The 22,044-nt window shown below is 36.4% G+C and overlaps 1 protein-coding gene across 1 annotated transcript in view; it reads left to right on the forward strand.

Moving 5' to 3' along the window:
- The first annotated feature begins 2,994 nt into the window (after positions 1-2,994).
- PDE6C (phosphodiesterase 6C) overlaps positions 2,995-22,044 on the forward strand; it is a 40,314-nt gene continuing 21,264 nt past the window's right edge. Inside the window, 5 exon segments of the mRNA XM_072424798.1 lie at positions 2,995-3,669; positions 18,391-18,543; positions 18,628-18,717; positions 20,093-20,233; positions 21,155-21,229. Of these exon segments, the coding sequence (XP_072280899.1) occupies positions 3,193-3,669; positions 18,391-18,543; positions 18,628-18,717; positions 20,093-20,233; positions 21,155-21,229 (936 nt within the window). The 5' untranslated portion in view covers positions 2,995-3,192.

Genomic DNA, 22,044 nt, shown 5'->3' on the forward strand with positions numbered 1-22,044 from the left:
TCTAGAACAGTTGTCGCCAACCCTTTTGGACCTACAGACCACTAAACTGACAGGCTCTGGATTGTGCATGCGCGGGGAGCCGTGTGTCACTCAAAAGGGAAGAACTTCTCCCATAGTGACATCATGATGCCAGAACCTGCCCAGAACCTGCCCACTGCCCTGAGCCTGCAATCCATACAGGAGACATGCTCCGCCGCTCTGGCCGGTGCGCCCCCCAGAGGGCTCAGGAGAAAGACCCCACTGGGGGGACGCGCCGGCCAGAGCAATGGACCACCAAAATTTTCCGGTTGGTGACCGCTGATCTAGGAAACTTCTGGAGAGATCAATGGATCTACAGAAGTAAAGGTGGGTTTTTTATTTTTTATTTTACTTCTGATTTAATTTTTTCTATGATTTTGGCGATTTCCAAATGTCCAAATCCGCTATGAATATAAACAACATACTGTTAAAGCTTTGTATCTCGGTGTGCTGTAAGAAAGCTTTTGTGTCTAGTTATCAAAGCTCTTTCATGATTTCTATGTAAAAAAAAAAGAAACATAAAATGTTTACCTTAGGGCCCAGGCACCTCATGGTGCCTCAGTGTCAATATTTGCTTCTCTGTTTCATCATGATCTAAGCCGTTCATCTGCTTTTTGTTAAACATTTTCCAAAAAATGGTGTGTGTTAAAATGTACACAGAGGGAATACAAAGATCATCTCTCATCAGTATCACATACAAATGACTAGCCCTTGTATGATGTGGACCTTGTATTATCCCACTACATTATGGTACATGCTCATTTGTAAGGATGTAATCATTTTAGGAATAGGTCAACAAGCAAGCACCATATTTGTAGCAGACCACAAAATAAGAATTAAATAGTGCAAACAGGGCTTATAGTTAAATATTGTTTCAGTTTTTCATCCAGCTATTGCTATAATGATTTACTACTCATTATTAATTATACTCATTACTAATTATTTTTTTGGTAACATGAACACTTGGGGACACCTATGTTTATCTCTGTCATATAGTCAACATATTAATAAACACAGTGAGGGGACCTTTTTGTCATTTGGAAATACTAGAGCTGCTGTCTGTTATTAATTATATTATGTTAATGGTTATCTACACACATAAACAATATAGATAAGTGTTTGTAGAAACCTGGACATCTCACTTTGTGGGCTTGCTGGACACTTCTTCCAAAATCCTTGGCATTCATATATAAATTTGCACCCTCCTCCCTCGTGGCTTTAGCAGCTTCCAATATTCTGGAAGACTTTCCACAAAATTATAAATGTGTTCGTGTGGGAATCTATGTCTATATATTTACCAGAGCGTTTGTGGAGCTATGACGCTGGATGAGAAGATTTGGCTTGCAAGTGATGTTCCAATTTATCCAAAAGTTGTTCCGTAGGGATGAGGTCAGGGCAACTCGAGTTCATTCACACCAAGTTCATTAAGTCTTTATGGGGGTAAGAAGGGTATTCATCCACACTGTTGACACCAATTAGGAGATGCACAATGGCCTAACTGCCTTTGTATGTTGTACTGTTATCGTTCACTGGAAACGTACACCCAAGAATTGCTATATATTATCATATAAGGAGAGCTATATACAGGTTTGGCCATTTTGTACTTTGTTGTTTTTTCTATTTGCTGTTTGGAAGCAAAATATTGTCCAAAAATCATTGAGATTTGATTGGGTTTACATTCCCATGGATAAATTTAGATTTTGAATTTAACCTACACTAACATCTAATTTAGCCACTAATTTAGCTCAAATCATAAACATTTTTTCTTAAATAAATATTGTAGCCACTCTTTACAGCTATTTTTTGGATTCTGCAGGGCATCAAAGTCAGCAGAGTACAAAATTTACAATACTAAAAATTTAAATAAAAGCCAAAATAATAACAAATGTAAAAATAAATTATGTTGTTTAGGTGTACTCTCTGTTTTATGCCTGACCGCAAAGTCCATCACATCACAGTGGTTGTTTCTAATCAAAGCACTCTAAGGATGGTGATATAGTGGGCAGCATGGTGGCAGAGTGGTTAGCATTTTCCCTTACAGTTTTTGGATCTTACGTTTGAATGGCACTTGAAATGGTACAAATGTAAAACTTTGTGCGTTCTTTATGAGCCTTGGTTTTAGAATAAAAAACAAACTGGTGGGCCATTTAGCATCAAACAAGTACTAGTCGTAATAGTAGGTTAAAGGAAAAATATGAATATTTTGCAGATTGTCTAGATATAACTGTATAGTCTAAAAGTCAACCAGTATAAGTCAATGACTGTCAGAAATAAGCTGTCAGTAACGGGCTGATCCTATGCACTCCTTGTGTTCTTTTACATTTTAAATATACCTGAGGATACATATGATGAGAAAATGGTTGTTACTCAATTCTGCCAGCAGTGTTAGATGGGCAACACCGACAGACAAGTATGTCACAAATCATAACATGCAGGTGTACAGGACCATAAAAAGAATTGAGGCTTTAAATTCTGATCAGGTAGGAAAGGTTCCCTTTGAGAAACAACAAAACATGTTGCATCATGAACAGGTATATTACTTTATATCTTACATATACATTGCTGATTTTGTGTCTTGTCAACAGCTTGCACTAACTGTTTTAGTGACCTGGTAAAAGGAACAGTTGTGAATTCACATGTAGTAGATGTGGTTAAACCAATGGTCTTGTACAAAGGAAAATGTAGGTCTTAATTATCAATTAACCTCCTTCTGTGAAAGGATTTGGCTTTCTAATATGTGATTACGTCTTCCATTCACAAACACCTAAGTCAGCAGTGGAACCCCACCTACCTAACTCTTGAATTAAACAATGACTGAAAACAAGATGCACGTTTTACATGGCAATCTTACATAGGAGTTGAACTGTGATCTAAAAATTGATCTGTCTAAAATCATTGTTCTGGGATTTAGGAGCTAAAAGCACACCAAAGGTTTAGTGTTCTGACATCTGTTTAATTAGCCATCTTCAGAATCCCACACTAAGAAGACACTAAGCCAGTGCCTTCTGTCAGACTTCAAGAGGCTTGGCCAGTTTTTTTTAAGCTCTCAAAAAGCATGCACCCATGTATAGAAGATAGTGGGCAGAATGACCAATATGCTTTGAGGTTTGTGGCCGATAATTGAATATTCTAATTGTAACTGTCATGCTTTGTTGAGAATTTATCAAGAAGAAGATGGGGGATTTGAAAAAAGAAGATGTGGAAAAATTCTTGGAAAATAATCATCAGTTTGCCAAGGAATACTTTGATAGGAGGTTAAGAAGTGAAGCTGTGTTATCTTTGTTTAACCACAAACCGGAGGACATCAAAGATGGAGCTTCATTCCAAGAACTGGCAAAACTGGAAGAAGCCGACATTTTGTTGGAGGTGTTGAGGCAGACAGAAGATTACAGTAACATTGAAAAAGCCATCCATTTAGTCCTCCAAAGGCTAGCACTTGTCCTTAAAGCTAGCTATTGTAGTTTTTTCATATACAGATCTCGGAACGGGACACCAGAGATGGCTTCTAGACTCCTCAATGTCACCAAGAACTCAAAATTTGAAGATAATTTGGTGTCTCCAGAAGGAGAAATGGTTTTTCCTTTAGATATTGGTATTGTGGGATGGGTGGCTCACACAAAGAAGACCCTGAATGTACCTGATGTGAAAAAGGTAGGTGGTCAGTCTCGGACAAAATCAGAAATGATTGGAAAGAATCTCTGTTATAGTTGCTTCACTTACAAAAGGGAAAATTGCTTGTTCATAGAAAAGTTTTTAGTGAAGGGCTTGCTAATGTGATGATAGAACCATATATTTTTATAGAAAGAATGCACTTATCTGTGTACCGTACTGTGATAGAAAAAAATACAGATCTTTCTGTTGGAAAAGCTACACTTCTATGGACAAAATCTAAATCATCAACTACCGTACTTGCAGTTCTTCAAGTTATAGCTGTGGGTTTGAAATGTTCTGTTACCATAACTATCCTGTTATTAGATTAGGTAACAAAGATAAGAACTTCCCCCAAGGAGCCACAGACCCAATGTTATTTGGTATTACAGCTGCCCAGTTGCTCTGCCATCATTTTATATAATTCCTGCATCAGATCGCAGGCATTAGAGTTCAGATGATTCCCCTTTCACTTTGTTTTTTTTTCAGTCAATTAGGGCAATAGGACACTTGGCCAACACAACCTTTACCTAACGTACATAAGGTATTTTGCAATTTATCTTCACAGAATATTACCTTTAAATACCTTCAGGTTCATGGTACATAAATGTATTATCCAATGTTAAGCTCATTCTGTAAAGTTTTGCAAAAGGCAAATTTGAAAAAATCCTATTTAGCTGTCAATACCTGCAGTCACCGGAAGGTTTACTACACTTTAAGTTTAACTTTAAATTAAGTCAGTCTGACTGTGTATGTGTTCTCAATATATATTGTGTTAACACAAGATAGGATAATAAAATGAGGATTATATTGTGAAATTGCATTATATGCTTTGTAAACCTTATGAACCTTTTTATGTTGCCAATACAAGAACTACAATGGTGATCACTGCTTCAGGACCCATGAGATGAGTAGGCCCAAGCATGATATTTTCTTTCCTTTAAATGGTGTATTTTCTTTATAATGATGTTCTGCTTTGTAATCTGCTATTGGAGCTTGTAAATAGTAAACACCTCAAAGGCTGAATGAATCAATAAATCACTTTGTATCAAATATTAGAGGTCCTGGTTTAAATTCTCCACCAGGCCCCTGTGGGTTATACTTTATACCTTGTTGTTTACAGTCTGTCACAAAATGTTCACTATCGATTAGTTGTGGTCTTTATTTCAGAGTACTGAGGGTGTTATGAGGACAGAGATATCTCTGTACCACAGTCACTGCCAAAAAACATTGTCACTCGTAATGTCAATGGAGGGGAGGGTGGCATACATAACTGAGATGTAAAAAAAAACAATGCAGGGTACTTGACTTATCAATAACCAGCACAAAAACATAAATATACAAAAGTATTTTTTAGCCATTCTTCCAAAAGTCATTTCTTTTAAATCAGCCCAAAATATGGCTTCATATCAGGACCCTGTGCACTAGCTGCAATCTGAAATCAGGTTTGTAGTAGGGAAAACTGTCTCTATAAATTAATGACTGGGAGGAAGAAGTAGTTAGATGTGCTTAAGGGAAGAATTACGTTTATGGAGGATGTTTTCCATGTTCCATGATGTCATTGGTAGTTCAAAGAGCAGGAAAAGAGTTGTACAATGACATACCATCTGTATAAATATCATCTTCCTTATATATGCAACGATATAGTTCACTGGGAGAAGAGTCATCACAAAGAATGCATGTTGTGATATATATATATATATATATATATATATATATATATTGTAGTACACAGAAACATATGACGCCAAATTCAGAGGATATTTGGCACCATGCATAACTGTATTGCTACAGATTTGGAGCATTTTATTTGAGACTATTTGGGATCCAGTTCAGAGTGTTCTGTAAGGAATGAGTGGACTAGGTATTCCATCCCCTGTCTAGGACAGAAATTGCCTCTTGCGCACCTGGCCACTGATTATAAAAAGACACCCTTCTTTGAGACAAGAGGGTGTTGGAGCCTAAGGCCAGGTGGCTCAGGTGGGCAGACTACGTGCAGCCTGTATGCTGGAAGAGCCTAGGAGGCCTCCCGAAGTCAGACCAAAATCTCTGAAGAACATTTGTGAAAGAGAGCCAGGAAGCTAAAATTTGTGTTTTCCATTCATGCAATGATGATTTTGATCCCCTGCAAGGGAAAGCTCTGGATTTTGTCTATTTTATGTTGCTGGTTTGACCAATAAACATGGGCAGAGTGCCCTGAAATTTAAATGACCTCTCTGCAGGTAATGCATTTAAGCCAATCTCCCACAGTATGTATATATCCTTCTATTAGATCTATGTTCTTGGGTCTTCTGTTTCTTTTTGTACCTCAGTTTTGGTTGGAAATATAAACCTCTAAAAAATTGTATTATTTATTTATTATACATTGTTACAATGTTACGTACAATATAGGTAGCAGATCTTAACATTTCTGGAAAAATTCTGGTGTATAGAGGAGGTATCATTGAACTTATGATAAGCATTTTAACCAAAGGAAACATAATAGATCTTTTTAGATCATAAAAAAATGTGGTTGCTAAGTGGTACTTTTAACAAAAAAAAAAAGAACAAGCTTTTCTCACTCTTAAAGTAATGCTATTGCTATAGTAAGCTTTCCAAACAAAGCCTAAGCTGTAAAAGAAGACTAATATATCTATGTCCGTGTTGTTTAAGGCTTTGAATTTTTTAAGAGATGGTCCCTGGAAGTCCATATGAAAACTGTTCCAGAAATAAGTCTTTTGGGTTCTCTCAAGTTCTTACTAAGGTCCTGACTTATTAAAGCTCTCCAACGCTGGAGAGGACATACTTTCATCTGTGAAGCTGGGAGATCCAGCAAACCTGTAATAGATCTGGTCCAGAATTGCAAACATTTGCTAACAAATAGCTAATGAGTTTAAGGAAATCCATTCAGGTTTGCTGGATCACCCAGCTTCACTGATGAAAGTGTATGTTCCCCTTCAGGAGTCAGCAGACAGAATAAGGAGTACAAGCTGGAGTAGCATTCAGCATCCTGGGGGATAGAAGAGTTTTTTTGCAGTGTACCCATGATTGGAGCATAATAATCATTTTAAATTGTAACTATGAAGCATATCATTGCATCATGGTGCATCATAGTGACATCATCAAGAACTGTGCTGTCGGGTTCAAAAACCAATCTACTTCAATTTTTTGTCAATTTGTGATAGTGTGGTACAGTTATTGTTTTTTTTTTAAACTTTGCTTAAGAAATTGTCCCTCCTCATTTGTTCTGATCACCATTTTCATTGGTAGAAATTGTGATGGGGAATAAAAATTGTACTTTTTTCACCAGAGTTGGAGGAAGTGTCTGAAAACCTTCTGGCAGAAACACCTTTCATTGTGACAATAAGAGGAGATTTCAACCTCAATTTATAGAGAGGCTCTTGTTTTTGGGACAGGAAGTAATGGGATTTCTCCCTAAAGGGACACAGAAGAAACAAAAAAAAAATTCACAGTAACAGCTGGAATCTTTAGATTTACCAACACAATTTAATAGGTGTGCCTTCCAGGACAAACTATTCAGATTTGTATCCAATCAGGAAGATTCCTTTTACTACATAGTTCTAAATAGGATTTTTCTATATGTATATATATATATATATATATATATATATATATGTCCTTGTTAGATTTTACTATATATATGTCCCAGTTATTGATGCATAAATGTCCTTCTTACCTCCTTTAGCATTAAATACATCAACTATTTAGTGCAAAAGAATCTAGGGCACAGTTATTGTCTGTGAATGCAAGTTGTGAAGTTAGTTCTTCCTTTCCATCTTTGTATTCTTACTCGGTCCACTGTTTTTACCGCCTGCCATGGCGGTTCTAAGGATGTTACTGACCCAGAAAAACAGTGAGAACTAACTTATTTTCCAGGACAAGAATACTCTGAAAGAGGATAAAGCTGTTCAACCATCATGGCTAGCCACATCTGTTGTGACATAGAATTAAAGTCAAAGGAACCCATTGAACCAGCAATCAGTAAATTGAAGAGCAGTGACATGGCTGCACAATACGCCATGATGTGTTTGCTTTTATAGTGGCCTCTTGCTGTTCTTGTGTCAGGACTGTATGTAATTTAAAGTCATGGCACAGGACAGCGTGAGTTTATTTTTATGACTTTACTTAAACAAGCTGCAAGGGCTTGCAGGCTTAAAACATGTTTTCATCCTGAATTCTAGGAAAGAAAAACAGAACATTGCAACAGGTTGCAACAAGTTTATTTCTCTAGGAGACTTTACAATTATAATAAATAAAGTATATTGGTGAAAGACAGCAGGAGACAAATGTTCATGTATATTCATATATTCTACAATTTCATATGAAGCACATCATTGGCTTCATAGTGCATCTGGCACAACCATCCCATGTAATTATACCGCAGGCCTGAACAGAAGTGACACCTTGCTGGCTTATCCTCCCACAATGAGGTGTCTTTAGGTGGCCCATGCAGTATTTGGTGGCAATACATCTTAGATTTGATTAATTCTAATGTTACTGGACTACAAGTGTAGCACAATTGTTTCTCCATATACCACTGAACACATCTCTTCTCTAGGAAATGAGGTTGTGTTGGGTTATATAACTCCATCATTGTAACCCATTTCCCTGTGGATTTCAAATACTCCCTTTTAGGAGTGTTAGTGACAGGGCCCCACCAAAAGGCACACTTGGACTTGTAGTACCACAGGCCAGTGAGTGTAGACATCTAGCTGTAATATAGATTGTTATGGTTTTTTTGTAATCTATGGTTTATTTGTTGCATTTTATTACTTTTAATGGCTGTTTGTATTGTTGTTAAAGAGTAGCAAACACCTTTGTTATATGTATATATGCATATATATATATATATATATATATATATAACAAAAAGGTCGCTGGTGTTACTAAATAAAGTGCTGGGTGGACTCTATATGGGATCTTGATATCTTAGATACTACACCTAAGGTTAAACCAGCAATGATTTGCCTGCAGAGAACCTGTTTTTTAAAAAATCTGCAAGAACAAAGTGGGCAGATTCTTAAATCCGGGTCCCACATTTTCCTAAAGACCAGAAGTCTATTTAGCACACCTAGTGCTAAGCATCAGAGGCTGGGAGTTAGATTTTCTGTGGAAGAGAAGCATTAGTTTAGAAGCCTGCCATGAGGCTGTACATTTTGTTTATAGACTGTTCCTTTGCAGACACCAAACCCTGCAAGGAAGATTGTTTTGCCTTATAAATATATAGCAAGGGCCCTAAAGCTGAACTTTATGCTTGGAACTGTCCCACTGCCTTTGGATGCCAATCCCTTGAAGTATATTTATTCACTGCACATTACCCATTCATCCTTTTAGGGCCTGTTGCCTTCAAATACATTTGTTACTGTGTGCAGGTTTTGAGTGGATGAATTCAGCTGCTCCTGCAGGGGTGAGTGCTAAACTTGCCTCCATTGCTAGGGTATTAGTGGGGAGGCCTTATCACAAATACATAATTATGACCAGGGATAGCAGGCATGGAGAGGTAGTGAGTAAAGTGCCAGAGCATTACAATGAATAGGTTGGTGGTCATTAGCTGGTAGAAGGTAGAGCAGTGCAGCTTTAGTGATGGATCTCTTCCAATTTTATTATTAGCCATCAGTCAGTGTTTGCTCTGTGAGGTTGAAGCTAATGCCTGTTTCTTCCAATATTTCCAGTAACAAAAACTAAAAAATGAATACACTAAAACTGGTTAATGTAAATGGTGTTCATTGTGCTTAAGGATTGTGTATACAAAGGTGAGGGGGCACCAAAGTCTAAATTCTCAAAGAGTATTGTGCAACCTAAAAATGAGAGCCTGTATCCATCAAAAAATAAATGTCCCCTGTACAAAGTGACTTGTATTTCGGACCTTAAAGTGTAATCTAGGCAAAAAACTGAATTGGTTCTAACTTCAAGGTCAATAAATAACTAGAACTTTATTGACCTTCAAAAAAAATAACCAGTTTTTTTTTTGTGGTTTTTTAATATAGGCAATGCAACCGTTCCATCATATTGCCCCCTCACTAATTTGCACATCTCTTCTGCTCCATTACAATAAGATAAAATGATCTTTCAAGACTTTAAGACACACTTTCAAGACACACTAATATACTGTGCATGGTTAATATAATAAATATAGAAGAGGTTCCCTGAAACCCTTAAAGTTATTTCAAGAGTTCCTCCATGTTAAAAATGTTGGGGAACACTGCTTTAGTCAACAGCCTATGTGTAAGCATTGGGCCAAGCACCACTGCTGTAGTCTTTCTAGTAACTAGTATTTAGTAGAATGAGCAGAATATACTCGCCAATCATACTTGAGATATTTGTGATCTAAAGTAAGTTCTAAGAGCTTCTAAAGAACAGTCAAAATACTAAAATATGAGTGCATCCTTGCCTTCAGTAGCTGGAGTTGGACAATTAATTTTTAAAGATTTTGGTGGTTGCATATAACAGCCAAAGTTTGGGCAATTCTATTTTGGTAAATTAATTTGATGGAGTGGTGGTCTGTACCATAAACAACTATGAGCATTACAAAAGTTTTTTGTAAAAGTTTATGATTGGGAGCCCTATGGTGGTTAAAACTAATGCTCTAGGCTAGGGGTTGGCAAACTTTTTAGACTATTAGGCCATATCAAGAGGTCAAGAAGGCACACTAGGCCAGAAGAAACAAGGTGTCTAAGGAAAGGTTTTTTTCAACTGTGACTGCAAGCGAGCAGACTCAGTCTTCCGCTCATCTACGGTGAAGTCTCCAAACGTGTGCGCGTGCTTGGCATCGAAATGCTTGAAAACCGCTTGAAAGTGCTGTTGGTGTTGTTGCACACTAAACACACACACACTAGCACACTTTGTTGCCACATTGGACAAAGAATAATTAGTCAGTCCATTCAGAGTTGAAGACACAACATTCCAGGTAAACCTTCCGGAGACTGGTAGCTGCGTGTTGCTTCTGCTCTTTAGACATAGTAATTGGGGTTACTGTGCAGGAACTCGATAATATCGATGATATCGCGGGAACTCGCGATAACGTGACAAATCAATTTTGCCGGATCTCACAATAAATAACTAGGGGGGCGTTAGGCTGCCCTGGAATACTGGCTAGGCAGTATCCGGCCTAAAGGCCGGAGTTTGCCTACCTCTGCTCTAGGCTAAGGGCATGCATTGAAGATGGTGCCTTATGAGGATCCCTGTGGGAAAATGCTTTACTTACATGCATATTATATGACACAGGTGGCTTAAGTTTTCTCACTCTAGGAAACTTTTGTAAACTTTTTGTAAGTGTTTTTTTGCCATTGGTGGGGAATGTAATGTCTTTAAAAAGTGGGAAACCTCCTTATGGATTATATATTTGGAAATTGTGGGCATATTGTTATTCATAAGAAGGCTTATCCTGCTAATGTTTCCCTAAGGCTGTCTTTAGCCCTGGAAGGACAGGACTTCTTTGTGTACCCTATGTTACTAGTATGCTGCATATTATTGAATTTGAAAAAGCCCTGGTCAAGTTCCCCCAAAATTAGTTTTTCTGATGCCCTTAGGGAGGTCACTGGCCTTTGTTGCCTTACAAAAAATATGCTACTGCACCAGGAAAACTATAGGTTCTGGTGGACTCTTCTTTTCATTTCTTCTGTTGGCCCCAGGCCTCCAGTCCAACCCTGTATAAAAAAAAAGATGTACTAACATAATAAGGAGATCATATTACTTTCAGGATTGTTTGAATCATTATAGTCCAGTATAAGTGTCATTATTCTCTATGTCATTCTACTTTTATGTCCTGACGAAGGAGGCCTTTTGAACCTCCAAAGTGTTTGATATAAGCTACTAAATAAAATAAAATCTGTAATTTTTGCATATTGTTTTTAGAACCTTTCCCCTGAAATACCAAACAGTTACCACCAACAGTTTTATACACCCCCCACTATTCATATGACTAATATGACATTTGACCTACATTATATCAGTTCATTGTTGTATGTGCTGAAGGTCATCCTTTACTTCACCACATGTTCCACTTTTAGTTTCTGCTCATCATTAGCTTTAGGATTTTTGACAATGTAATATACTGTAGTATTGTCCTTGCTAGTTTCTGTTGGCTATCATAAAAGGTCAGAAATATTACACAGTATTTATATAGCTCTGACATATTACACAGTGCTTTACAAAGTCCATAGTCATGTCACTAGATGTCCCTCAAAGGGACTCACAATATAATGTCCCTACCATAGTCATTTGTCATTACTACAGTCTATGGTCAATTTTGGGAGGTAGCCAACTAACCTAACTGCATGTTTCTAGAATGTGGGAGGAAACCAGAGTACCCGGAGGAAACCCTCGCAAACACGGGGAGAAGTATACATTTTGTATTCATTTGTATTTTATTAGATATTTGTAACATAAAGCCCTACAAAAATGGTCTGCAAACTGAATAAAGGCTGAATGAACCTACAAGCCATGCACAAAAGACATACAATCTGAATGAAGGCTAAATAAAAAGTGCATTAAGTAACTCTTCAATTTAACTCTTGCTTTTTATAAGACATCCATGTCTATAGCTCTGCTGCACAAAGGTTGCATTCAGCATCTTATAGCTGATATCATTGTGGATGGAAGTCCTTGTCTTATTTAGACCTTCCAGCCTATGGTGATCTGCAGATAATCCTTCTAAGTGCATAAGGCTGATTACGGGGAAAAGATCAAGTATAATCTGTGCACGTATAATGTCAAAGAAGTAATATTCACTTAAACTATGTATGAAGAATTTCTGGCCTGCCAGTAAGGAACTAAAACCCTCAGCTGCGCTGCTAACTTCTTAACTTACTGGGAATTATAGTTCTTCAAATGCTTAGAAACTACCTGTTTGTGATATCCAGGAATGTATTTCTAGTTCTGTTTGGCCTAGGCATAGAACATTGCAACTGGGAAGGCTTTACCACATTTGCACATACTTAGTTCATTTGGCTATCATGATAAAAGTAAAAACAGGATGTGGTAAGTAATGGAATTAAGTTCTCTTCTCCAATATTGCAAGCCTTTATTCAAAGCAGACGTTATTGTAATGTCCTAGCAAATGTAAAACATGACTTTGCCTGCCAACAGTGAAAGTACAACTCTAATTACAATGAACGCACATGGCAACATATTGCACTTAAACATATGCATTTCCGTCAGTTATGTTTCTTTATGGTACAGTCTGCAATTGTTTTGCCGCACAACGCAAAAGACACTATTCGTTATGCTACATTGCTTTGCAGTACATGTGGATTGTTATTGTATGTTGGAGTACAATTCACAATGAGCAGCACCATATTGCACCAACACATTGTTGCAGTGTGTTATTACAATACTACTGTATTGTGTGTCAATGGGCCCTCATTGGGCATTTTCTATATAAAAGTAGAAGGCTACTTAAAATTTTCATTTTAGTTTTGTAAAGGTAAACAAAGTTTTTTTGTTCATATAAAGACGGGGGCTGACGGACATGTGATTGTTATTGCTCAGTATGGTGAGTTGTGCCACCTCTGACAGAAATTGAAGGCATTAAATACATACATACCTTAAATTTGGGAAGAGTTAAAATCCAGTCTGTCCCCTTGTTGTGAGGTTATCATGCCGCTGCAGTCTTCTGAATCCTGAGAGAATCCTGCCAATTGAAAGGTTCCACCTCCTCCAGGCATTTGGGAAGGAGCCCAGGGCATTACAGACAAAATGAACCAAAAACATTTAATTTCCAATGTTTTTTTTTATTTCATGTGTAGGTGCGATTTGCAATAAAAGAATAAATAGGAAAAAGTTATGATGATTCATAAAGTAATTGCTTTGCTTAAAATGATCTGAAGGCTGCTTGTTCAAGGGAATATATAGTGCACTTGTGTATATTTCCTTCTTTATAGTGTTATAGGGCTAAAAAATATATGTATAAAAATGAGAAGATCCTTCTCTTGCCCTGCCAGTAACAACAACCTTAGTAGAGTGGGGAGTGAGAGGAAATCTCCAACAAACAGCAATGGGAAGACATTTTTGGTAGAATAGAAGAAGAAAGCTAGAAGCCCCAAGCTTTTATTGCTGCCAGTGTTCCTGGAGATGTTCTCTTACTTCCTTTCCAGCTCACTGCATTGACAAGAAAAGAAAAGGCACCTCCTTAAAGAAACCACAGGCAACAATACAAACTGATAATGGTGTCAACAATGTCTTGCAAAATATGAAAGAATTAAGAGAATAACCAAACATTTCTCCAAATACTGAGTCAAATCTATTGGGCCGTTGTCCCCAGGACAGGTTTTCTGTTATCACTACTAAAAAGTTCTCTGAATGCAAATTTCCTGATTCCAGCTTTTTGCTTTTTTTTTTGCATTTACATAATGTACATATTTGAAACCATTTACAATAATTATATCTTGTATATCTACTGGAATTACTCTAGGAACCACCCACATCATTAATGCAGGTAGTAAATAAATGATTTGTCCTAATGTAATACATTTAAATCCTGGGATATTAAACTAATTAATGAATATTCCCTATGAAATCTGATAACAAGATAATCCTATGAAATGCAGCAAATCCATTTATTAATAATTGAGATGATTTCTGATCGTGTAAGTAGTATTTACATACTATGGAACATAGATGTTCTGCTATAGTCTTATCCCTGTTCTCTGGCTCTTTTGCTTATATTGAACTTCTTGGTTATGGTATGTGGTCCTAAAATGGGACCTTCATTAAATATCAAACTTTATATTATTGTTTATTTATTATTATATTGTTATTTTAGGTAAGGAACAGGCTATTGAGTTCCCTTAAGCCTACCGGTTGCATTATGGGTGTTTCAGATCATATGACCCTTCGGAAGTTTAGTGTTTGCAATCTGAAATCTAAAAAGCTTGTGGTGAGATAGTTTAACCAGCTAGTGCTAAATGATGCAGCATAACATATATATGATGTTTTAGTACACTCCTACATTTTTGTGAGGTTATTTACATTTATCTGATGAAAAATGCATTAGCCAAGGTTTTGTTCAGTGTTTTGTTTGTGTGGTTTTGTCAAAACGAATCCTAAATCAAGAAAAGTAGGCAGGTGATATTATATGTAAATCTGAACTTTTTCAGATTCCCTCAACTTACCTCTCAGGAGTTTTTTTTTGTCTTTTGATTTAGTAGGCAGACTCGAGCTTGAATTTTTTCAGAAAATAGCAAGATTTGTGTATACCTGTTCCTTTAACTCTACTGATAAAGTTATATTATTATAGAATTATAGATTGTCTTTCCCTGTGGTATAAGACAGTAGCCTTATTTTCCTGCACACTGTGACCACACAACAAGTATTAGAAGCTATAGCAGATATTGGGAGCCCACCTTATTTCCTATCTGATGGAAGACACTGACCTCTTAAATGGTGAGTTCTTTCAGGAAGGGTCCTCTTCCTGTGTCATACAGCAAGGACAGTTTAGATGAAATCATGGTGCTGCCTCTCACACACTATATATACCAAAGAAGCATTGCTGGATTGTATAACTGAAGAGAGGTGGGGGTCATGGCAGTACAGATTATTATTAATATTAAACTGTATTTATAAAGTGGCAACATATTACATGCTGTACATTAAATGGGAAATTCAAATGTCTGACAGATACAGACAATGACACAGGAAGAGGACCCTTCCTGAAAGAACTCACCATTTAAGAGGTCCTTGTCTTCCATCAGATAGGAAATAAGGTGGGCTCCCAATATCTGCTATAGCTTTTAATACTTGTTGTGTGGTCACAGTGTGCAGGAAAATAAGGCTACTGTCTTATACCACAGGGAAAGACAATCTATAATTCTATAATAATATAACTTTATAGTTATTATGATATCTTACATTACAGACTCTGCCCCTGATTCATCAAGCAAAATCGGATTATCGGTCGCGCATCGCGGATTTCATTGATGAATCAGGGGCTCTGTCTCCTAAACCAGTAGTCTCATTATATGGTGTCTGACATCCAGTCTATTTCTGGTTATTTTGGTGCTCTAGACACCTATTGCCGTCCACCCTAGTTACACCATCACCACCTTTACCACAAAATGCCATTGTATTCATTGGATTGGCACATAAGGCGAGGTTGTTGGTGCATTTACTGCTTCCTTATACCAGAAAACACCTCTCGGGAGACATGGTAACATCTCCTTGTACAAGTACTGCTCACTGCCACCAACTGTCTTAAGGAACCAGTCCTATAGTGCAAATGTTTGTGTGGCTGCCGAGGTGTCACCTGCTGGATTGCTTGATCTCGAGGTCTCGCTGTCTGTTTATTCTGGATTGACTTGCTTCCTCTTTGTGTACCATGATTGTAACCAGGACAGAAAGTTATAGGAAATCCCAAATTTTACATAACAGAAGTAGAGGTGAATTATTTCTATGTAGGTTTAATTTCCTCTTTCATATTGTAGATCTGAAAAATAAAAGCTGACGTCCTTCCCCAACTAACCCACAACCTTGTCTTCGCATCTAAGTTTTCATAATTGTTGTGGGTTTTATTATGTGTTTTTGTGTTTATTTTGTATTATGGGTTTATCTTATGTGTTCTTTAATGTTTAATGTACTTGTGTGTTGGTTTGGGCTACTTCAGGAAGATGGGAATGGGGTGTCTTACATCTAGTTGGGGTGTTTGAGGAACCAGAGCCCTGAAGGTATGAATCTTTTGTAGAGAAAACAATGTGTGGTCTAAATAACTCTGTAAAAAGAGTAGAATGCCAATTGATTATGTATTATTACAGCAGGTGCCAATCTACATAGTTGGCCTGTACTTAAAAGCAGTCAAAATTGATACCTATGTATGCCCCAGGAGGTATATTATACCAGAATGCAATGTTTTAATTGTTTAAATCACATTGTGGCTTTGTGATGTAGGTTTCCAATGTAAGAGTGTGCAACGGTACATCTAAAAGATCTGAAGGTCTTTAAAAAAAAAAGCTATAATACTAATTGATACCAAGGATGAAAACCAACATTTACTATGAGCCCTAAAACTTTCAATCAAAAAAGTTTAAAAAACATTGGTGTACAGTGAGAATAGAGGAAGATCTAGACAGCTATGGAGAATGATGGAAATGATGGATGGAGATGCAGAACATTGCCTTTTATTTTTTTATAATAGTATTCTGCATGCCATTTTGTGCAAGTCTGTCACTATACAGATACTCCTCACTTAACGACTAGGTTCCATTCCAGCGACTTCCTCATTAAACAAGGAACATAAAAGACTAAAGGGGAGATGCTGCGTGGCTGTACACTATAGTCATCAGAGAGCTGGTCGTTGCAGGTGGTCGGTAATTTAAAAAAAGAGGAATACCTGTATGTCATATTGTATAAAAGACTATGAAATGTGCCTATTTACATAAATGCTGTGGTATGTTACTATATTTTCATATTATAATGTGTGGGAATTCAACGGCTTTTAAATTCACTTTCTTACATCTTCTTGTATAAATGTTGGAATAGTTTATCCTATTCTGAACCTCCCTCTAGTACATATTTAGTGCACTATATTTTTTATAACAAATCATTTGGTAACCAACTAACTAATTTTACCCCTCAAAGTCTGGTGGGGCAAGATGAGAGATGAACTCATTGATTTGCTGTTCCTTCCTTTTTGGAGAAAGGACAAGGCCTGCAAATGTTAAATTGCTAATTTGCAGGATATTAATGCTAAAGTTCACAATTTTATTCACGTTCCTGAGACTTTAAAATGTCTATTGAGAATTCCAGCCAGTAGCTTGACATCGATAAGTAGTCTCAAGTGTTCTGGCACAATATATTCGGGTTTCAGACTTCAGTGTTGTTTTGACACTTCAGATAAAGTGTCAGGCTCATACAAAGAATTGAAAGCAAAACAAGCATAGATTGTTATAATAAAAATTGGATATTCATATTTCTGACACATGTCACTGGTTCTGAGCTGACAATGAAATCAATGACCAGTTTTACCTTACTTTTCCATTATCTTCCTTTCTACCTTACTGAAGGATTGTGGTCATTTGCAAAGGGATTCCTATTTAGCGTATTACAAGTTATGTTCATACAAACCACTTCCTTTATTTTTCATAGTATGTACATCCCCTAATAAGAATGTATTTAGAAAAGACAAATTTTTGGGACTTTTTATGTCACCAAAGACTAAATTAACTATGCTTTACTTTAAAATGGGAAAACCTGTATCTCTTCTATTTTGTTCATCTCATTTTAAAATAGAATGTTAAAAAATATTTTTGCATTGCAAAGAAGGCCATGTACATTCTGTTACTAAGCCGTTTAACCAACATATCTTCAAAAATACATTTCAGCATCACATATATATTAACCATCATGAACAATAATTATCCATGGTCTCCTTATACCTTCTTAGAGCAATAGCGTTTTCCGACTCGTTTTACATAACAAAGTTGCTTTCTGCATAGAAAATGGTTCAAAGGGCTATTGCAAATACATCAATGTCCAGAATTACCACAAACACTCTGGAGAACATATGGAAATGTGGTATTAGTGGTTTTTAGGTTTTAGGTGTTATAATGGTTCTGGTATGAAGTTGGTTTTCATTTCATTACAATACCAGACATTACTCTTCTGTGAAGACTCTCTACTAGAGAGAACATTGTTTGTGAGATTTGCTTTCATTCCACCTCTGGGGTGGTTGATTTTAGTTAAGAGCTACTTTGTAGTAATAGATAGTTTCACATTTCTTTTTGTCCTACACAGAATACACACTTCTCTGACTTTGCAGACCAGCAAATGGGCTGTTGTACCAACAATCTACTGGCTACCCCGATCTTATATGGAAAAGAAGTTTTAGGGGTTATAATGGCTGTCAACAAAGAAAACGAACCATCCTTCTCCAAGGAGGATGAAGAGGTAACCGAGTGCAAAAAAAACAATAGAAACTTCAACATGCCAGTTAATATAACCCAAAAATGTAATTCTTGTATTATTTTCCAGGTATTTACCAAATATCTGAATTTTATATCTATGGTCCTTAAACATAATCATGTGAACTACCTTTACAATATCGAATTAAGAAAAAGTCAGGTAAGACATCTGCTTTAAAGAAATAAACTTTTTGTTAGAATGTCATAATTTAGGTATGGTACACTCTTCTAAATTGAAGGGTAGAGTTTGTAAAACAGATTTTAACATATGGGATTGGTTGAGGGCTTTATGGTTTTACATTGGTTATGATCAAAGACAGAGAAGGTAGATGGTTAGGATATCTTGCAATTAGAGCGCCTGAGATAAAAGTTGGTAGTAGGTTGGTAGTTGGTAGTAGGTGATTCCACCAATCTTGTTGCCTTCTTCTTTGACCCAAAACATTATTTAGGCAGGACTTTAAAAAAAAAATGACTTTATACATGGTCATTTAAATGATAGGTTTACAATAGGTCTAATAGTGGTTATAATACATGACTGGCATTATCCTAAAATGCTGAGGTTGGTTTGGCTTATCCAATCAACTTTTTTCCATATTCTAATGCAGCCTTGACTTCCTTTTTAACATGAAGAACCCCGTGCCTTGGGGAATACCTGCATACTATGTATGTATATATATATATATATATATATATATCCACAGCTCACAGTACATTAACATTGGGGTTAGTAGAAGAAATGTCAATTACATTGCTGGCCTTTTGAGAAGAATTGCCACCCTAAAAGATCATCGGAGTCACTTAATTTGACCTCTGAGGCACAAATTACTCATTGTTCAAGGAACCCCTAGCAACATCCGAAGGAACCCCAGAGTTCCATGGAATCTTGGTTAAGAAGTCATGTCCTAATTTGTCATGAACATACCCTATACATTTATAAATATATATATATATATATATATATATATATATATTTTAATTTATGTTTGCTTTTATTTTTTTTTTATTTTTATTTTTTTCTACTAGGTCTTATTTTCGGGGTAGGTCTTATATTAGGGCAGGTTGGGGGAAAAGTGCTAGGTCTTATTTTCGGGGTAGGTCTTACTTTCGGGGAAACACGGTAGTCCCCTCAATCCACAATGTAATGGAGATGAACAAATGAAAGCTTGTTAGATGTCAAGCCTGAGAAGCAGCCATGGACCTGATTCAATAAAGCTCTCCAAGACTAGAGAGGATACACTTTCATCAGTGAAGCTGGGTGATCCAACAAACCTGGAATGGATATTGTCAAAGTCATTTGCTAGCAAATATTTTGAATCCTGAACCAGATCCATTCCAGGTTTGCTGTATCAGACCCCATGACTCTGGGAGCCTCGATAAAAACACTGAAGAACTGGAATGTAGACAAAAGGGACAAAAAGTGTTTTAGTTAATAGGTCACTAGGTGAAAAAATAGGGAATATATCCTTATAAATAAGTTTTCGTTTTGGCTCGTTTTAGCTCGTTTTAGCTATAACCTTACAATTTCCTCTTCACAGATACTACTTTGGAGCGCTAACAAGGTTTTTGAAGAACTAACAGACATTGAGCGTCAGTTTCACAAAGCTCTATATACTGTCAGGATTTACTTGAATTGTGACCGTTATTCTGTGGGGTTGTTGGACATGACGAAAGAAAAGGTAACTGTCTTGTGTGATTTCAGTTGCTGTCACACACACACACAAATGTGTGAAGACAAGATAACTACAGACAAAAAAAGGGAAATGTGTAAAACCAGCTTGGTGCAAAGTAAAAATTAAAATATATGTACTTACTGTATACCTAAACAGGTTTATTATGCTACATTATAGATAGAAATGAACAGAAGTGTTTGGTCAAGCTCAAGGAGAAGGTTTAATGGCACTCAAGGTGAAGATATCAAAATACACTGCCACATCCCTGAACTAGAGGAGCTATAGTGATCAAATGGGCTGAAAAGCTTTCTCTGATCACCTTTTTTCTCATCATAAAAAAATCTATTGTTTTTAAGGCACTTTTCCCCATTGACATATTATATATGAATATAACCCACTTTGTATTCAGCAATTTGTCTTTTTTCAGAAGGCACCAGGAATATTTTTCTAATCCAAAGAGTGACAAAGTTAAGTTATTTAAAGATCATCAGCAAAAAAATATGTAAAGGAAAAAGCATAAGAAGGTTATTATAAAACAAATAAATGGTAATGAGGGGTAAAAAGTAACAAATTGTACCTAGAAAAAGGTTCACCGGGACTGAGATGTGCACATCAAAGTGTAAGTCTTTGATTTATAAGCACTAATTAGAAACAATAATAATACAATGTCCTTAATAAATACACCTGCAACATTGATAGGGTTACATTAAAGAGACAATAGAATTTGTGCCCTAACTGATATAAACACTTCTATATTTAGGGTTAAATTTCCATCTCCATCTTTCACTTGTACTTTTTACAGCAGATGTAAACAAAAACTTTGTATTACTTTTTCAAAATGACTCACATTGTTATCAGGAAATACAGATAATATGTGCTCCATTATTGCAAAATTCTTATTCCATTTATTCTTCCTCTGTCGTTTAGGAGTTTTATGAAGAATGGCCAATCAAGCTTGGAGAAGTGCCGCCTTACAAAGGACCAAAGACTCCAGATGGAAGGGTTTGTAAGGCCTTCCTTGTACATTTGTATTATTTTGGGGTGTTTTGTATTTTTAAAAGTGTTTTCCACTCTAAATAGATATATTTTTTCTGCATGTTCTACTCTATCAAACCCTGTTTAATAAATGTCACATACCAATAATTCATTATGTTGTAAAAGACAGAGAAAGGAAAACTTTTCAAGACTATACAAATAACTTACTAAGAACATAGCAAGTTTTTTTTAAAAAAAAAAAGTAAAACAATCAACGTCTTAAATTCAATCCATATACAAAAAAAGAAAAAAAAACATCAATCATTTTTTATTCTCTATTTCTCATATGTCATAAAAACAGCCTCAACGCGTTTCACAGACCGTAATGTCACAGACAATTGACATGAATAAAATTCAATAAACTACATGCATGTACGCTTTCTAGGAAGCAATTTATTTTTAGAATGTCTGTCTAAAATTTATGACTTTCTGATCATCTATCAGCCTCTAAGGAAAGTTTAGACAGCAATACAACAAATGTTTTCACGTTTATAGATGGGTGAAGGCAGTGGGGGGTAGATCTTTTATTTTTGCTGTCTGTGTCACTTCCTGCCATAGTTGTTACAGAAAAGGAAATGAGAGAATGTCTCTCCAACTGAAACAAAATGGCAGATAAAACAACATTTTTGTTGCTGTCTGTCCAAAGCTACAAACCATTGCTTTGCTTGGAGTTCAGCCAAAGTAGTGTTTTTTAGCTTTCAATAAAAGGTTTGAAAATAGAAAGGTTAAAGCCCTTGCCAGATTACTTTCTTTTGCTGTCTGTGTACCATTTAGGATATTAC

Source organism: Pyxicephalus adspersus, chromosome 10 (genome assembly GCF_032062135.1).
Source record: "Pyxicephalus adspersus chromosome 10, UCB_Pads_2.0, whole genome shotgun sequence".
Classification (NCBI taxonomy): domain Eukaryota; kingdom Metazoa; phylum Chordata; class Amphibia; order Anura; family Pyxicephalidae; genus Pyxicephalus; species Pyxicephalus adspersus.